The sequence below is a fragment of the Mycetomoellerius zeteki genome, unplaced genomic scaffold (genome assembly GCF_001594055.1).
Source record: "Mycetomoellerius zeteki isolate Tzet28-1 unplaced genomic scaffold, Tzet1.0 scaffold377, whole genome shotgun sequence".
Taxonomy (NCBI): domain Eukaryota; kingdom Metazoa; phylum Arthropoda; class Insecta; order Hymenoptera; family Formicidae; genus Mycetomoellerius; species Mycetomoellerius zeteki.
Window position 1 is genome coordinate 373,963 of NW_017257368.1, and position 3,774 is coordinate 377,736.

At 41.0% G+C, this 3,774-nt stretch overlaps 1 protein-coding gene across 1 annotated transcript in view; it reads right to left on the reverse strand.

Moving 5' to 3' along the window:
* The window catches only part of LOC108725971 (F-box only protein 32), a 17,726-nt gene extending 15,101 nt beyond the window's left edge, over positions 1 to 2,625 (reverse strand). The window contains exon 1 of the mRNA XM_018453306.1: positions 2,364 to 2,625. Coding sequence (XP_018308808.1) covers positions 2,364 to 2,485 — 122 coding nt within the window. The 5' untranslated portion in view covers positions 2,486 to 2,625. The remainder of the gene's footprint in view (positions 1 to 2,363) is intronic.
* Positions 2,626 to 3,774: the final 1,149 nt, after the last annotated feature.

Genomic DNA, 3,774 nt, shown 5'->3' on the forward strand with positions numbered 1-3,774 from the left:
ACTGAAAAAAGAAGTGTTTAATTTTAAGATATTAAAATGTTTTGTTCTTGTCTCTATCTTCAAACACTTAAAGATGTTTTAGTTTTAAACTTTTTCAATAAACAAAACTATGTGTTTGGATTTAAAATACATAGTATTTTCTTGAACATAGTATTTTATTGAAAAAGTTTAAAACTAAAACATCTTTAAGTGTTTGAAGATAGAGACAAGAACAAAACATTTTAATATCTTAAAATTAAACACTTCTTTTTTCAGTATTCTTCAGTTTACTTGCGATGATTTAATTCTGAAAGAACTAAATTAAAATCCACGCGTTCTAACTTCTAATAATTTAAATTCTATTATACATTTCCTTTAAAAATCAAGATATTAGAAGAATATGACGTAGTTCAAACATATCGGCTACCATTATTGTTGAATATTTTCAAATGGAATCAACGTTCTTTCTCAGAAGAAAAACAATACAGATACACACTTAGTAAAGCTAATACTCTTACTAACATCCAATTAATTCTTAGGAAACTAAATGTTAAGAAACTCATGAGGGTGAACTCTTTCACGAGATGTAACGTTGTCGCGTGTATAAAAGGAAATAGTAGATTCACTTTTATAAAACACAACGGCCTGATACCATTCTCGCGATTTTCGATCTATATCCCAGTGCAAAACGTTCAGGTTGATCGCGTAGATAAAAATCTAGACGCACGTGAATCGGTTTCGATACGAGCGAGCTTTAATTGTTACTTGATTCTTGTGATACAACGTCGAGGTAACTGCGAAATAATTTTTTTTATTTCCGATCAGTGCTATTAAAGAGAGAAACAAGTTTTCAGATTTATTTTCTATTGCAAATTGAGAAAATGTCAGATACATAATTAATGTCGTTAATGGGAGATTACTTGGATTTTACCTTCGAATTAAGTCGAATTTTAATTCGAGGGTAAAACACAGATGAAAACAGTTTAAGCCTATAAGTTCGAATATTACAAATCTCGTTTTTTATTTTAGAAATACGTTTGTAACGTTCAGACAGATAAAGTTACTTTTGTGTCGACGAAAAATACGACGAGAAATGGCATCACCCACAAGCCGCAGCGCGGAGCATCGGCGATCAATTCGAGCCTCAATCATGTCAACTCGAAGAACGATGAGATAACACAATGAAAAGTGATTGGACGATACAATAGGTCGTCCTTTTCACTATCTTCACTGCGCATTTTCCTGCCATTCTCCCAAAAAAATAGCGATTTTATATTCAGGTATTTATTTCAGTATTATTCTATAATATTGATATTTCAGCATTCGGCTCGAAATAATTGATGCAAAGTGAATAAGAGAATCTCGACTCGATTCGCATTTTTGGAGTAACCATGTATCCTTGGTGGCTACCTCTATGAAAAATAAAAGAGCCAACAGAAACAAACATAGTAACTTCGCGTTACATATTATCACGTATTGCAGATCAATTTGAATAATGTTATGCGCTACTCTGCATGCAAACTTGAAAATCATCTGTATCACGACTCGCATGAGCTAGCCGGATAACATGGCATCACCCGCAGGTCGCGCCGCAGGATCAGCAATCGACTCGCGCAAGGACACTGTTCGTCTGCCTGCAGATCATCGTAAATTGTAGCACGAGCTGGTGAACGTTATTAACGTTGAAACTCGGGTAGCAATCAAGTAACACTAACGTTCTCATCTTGCTTGATTTAGACGTTCGTGTTGCGTGGGATTAATTATACTGCTATTACAGGTTTCGTCATGAAAAACCATGACGCGCTGCCAAACGAGAAAGAAGTCAAAACGCCAACATGTAGCAACCACAACGAAAGATTCGATTCTCGATATTAGAGATCATGAGTAATCGTAACTGGTTCTTTGTCGCTGCATTAAACTTTCTATCATTTTCCTCAAACTTCTCTCAAATACCCCCCCCCCCCCCTACATTTTAAATTCAACGAATGTTACGTACATTAATTCAACTGCAAAGAATAGATCTGGCTGAAAGAATAGGCTGAGTTCGGGAATTTTATTAGAGTGCCCTAATATATTTCACTCAATCTTCATCGTTCATTGGACATAAAACAAGGATAAGACTATATACTCGGGTGCACTTGGCGATTTCGCGAAACGAATGGAATCTGCGAGTAGCCCGCGCGCGATAATGCTCGCGCTCGCATGTAAACAAACGGAGCTGTCAGTCGAATCGATGTAAACGTAAGTAACAGCTGTGCGCCGCGCGGAGTCGCGAAACGGACAAAGAACGAAGGCGACGGGGAAGAGTGTGAGAGAGAGTGTGAGAGACTGATACAGACGAGCGGAGAAAGAGAGCGTTGGAGCGAGGGACAATAATGACGTACCGTAGGAGAAGCGAGAGGGTTTTGTTGTTGGCGCATTCGAGGATCTTCTTCTTCTCCCATCCCTCGACTGTCTTCACCCATTCCTCGCCTGGGCTGCGCCAGTCCTTGGATATGAACGGCATCCTGGGGGCCTGGCAGGCGAGGACGACACTGGCCAACGACGACGACGACGATAACGACGACGGACTGGAGCGACACTCGCTAACACCGAGACGGCGCAGGGCGCACCTCGCCGTGTCAGCGGACGCCGAATGTGTGATGTGCGTCCGCTCGGCGCTCGCTCGGTCCGCTGCCTGCGACTCCGCGACTCGCTCCGCTCGCTCGCGCGCCGCCGCCGAGTCAGCCGAGTGCCGAGCGCGCATGGCTTTGTTGTAGTGACGTCACCGCGCATCAGCTGTGAGGCCAGCCTGGCCCGCCTGGCCAGCGCCACTCGCCACTCTCGCCAGACCGGTCTCGCTCGCTTCCGGGTGGATGGCTTTCCCATCGTGTCTTCTGGATATTTCGCGTGTCAACAAACTGATTTTCTATTTGTTCAGAAGTCGAAGAAAGATTTGGAAAAGAGGAAATTCAAGTTCTCTCTTCCTGTTACCTAAGTCCACGTTTGGCGAGAACCATCGGATTCTTTTGGCTGCGATAAAAGACACGATCTGCTCGACTCGATAAATTTTTATTTCGGTTGTACAAACGTGATTGATGTCTATTGTTCCCAATGAATATATGTCTATTTTTTGCAGAACGTACAGAGAGGATAAAAAATAATATATCAGTTGTGCGTGTGATATCAATTCAAGACTCGAAACATTCTGCGTTCAAGTCATCACCTGTTATCAACAGCTGAAAGCTGTCGACGAAATGCACATCTCGAATCTCGAGTGGCAGCTGGCAGCACTCTCTGTTCTCGTATATACAGAGCGCTAGATAAATCATGGAGCTACATCGAGCGACCGGCGATGTGATTACCTCACAAATTATTAAAGGACGTTTGGAGGAGAGAGAGAAAGAGAGAGAGAGAGGTCTGTCTAATGTATGAAAGTTGAAACTCCGATGTTTTTCGCTTCTATTAATTATATACGGCACTCAATATACGAATCTCTCTCTCTCTCTCTCTCTCTCTTTCTCTCATCAACTCCACTTTTTATAAACTTCTTAATTTTAGCACAGGATTAATTTATACCTCCGTTTTTGCTTTATAGAATGAGTAATCAATTTGACTTCTAAGAAATTCATACATTGACTTTGTGCTTTATTAAATTTATGTTCAAAAGTCTCTTTCGTTCTTCGACGAATTAATAATCTAACTTTTTTTTTCTACAGAATCCGATTCCGGACTCGTTTGAGATTTCCTTCGTCCGTTATGGAAACTTCGTCGACTAAAGGGCCTGGAGAATCTGTCCCTGTCTATCCGCCACTG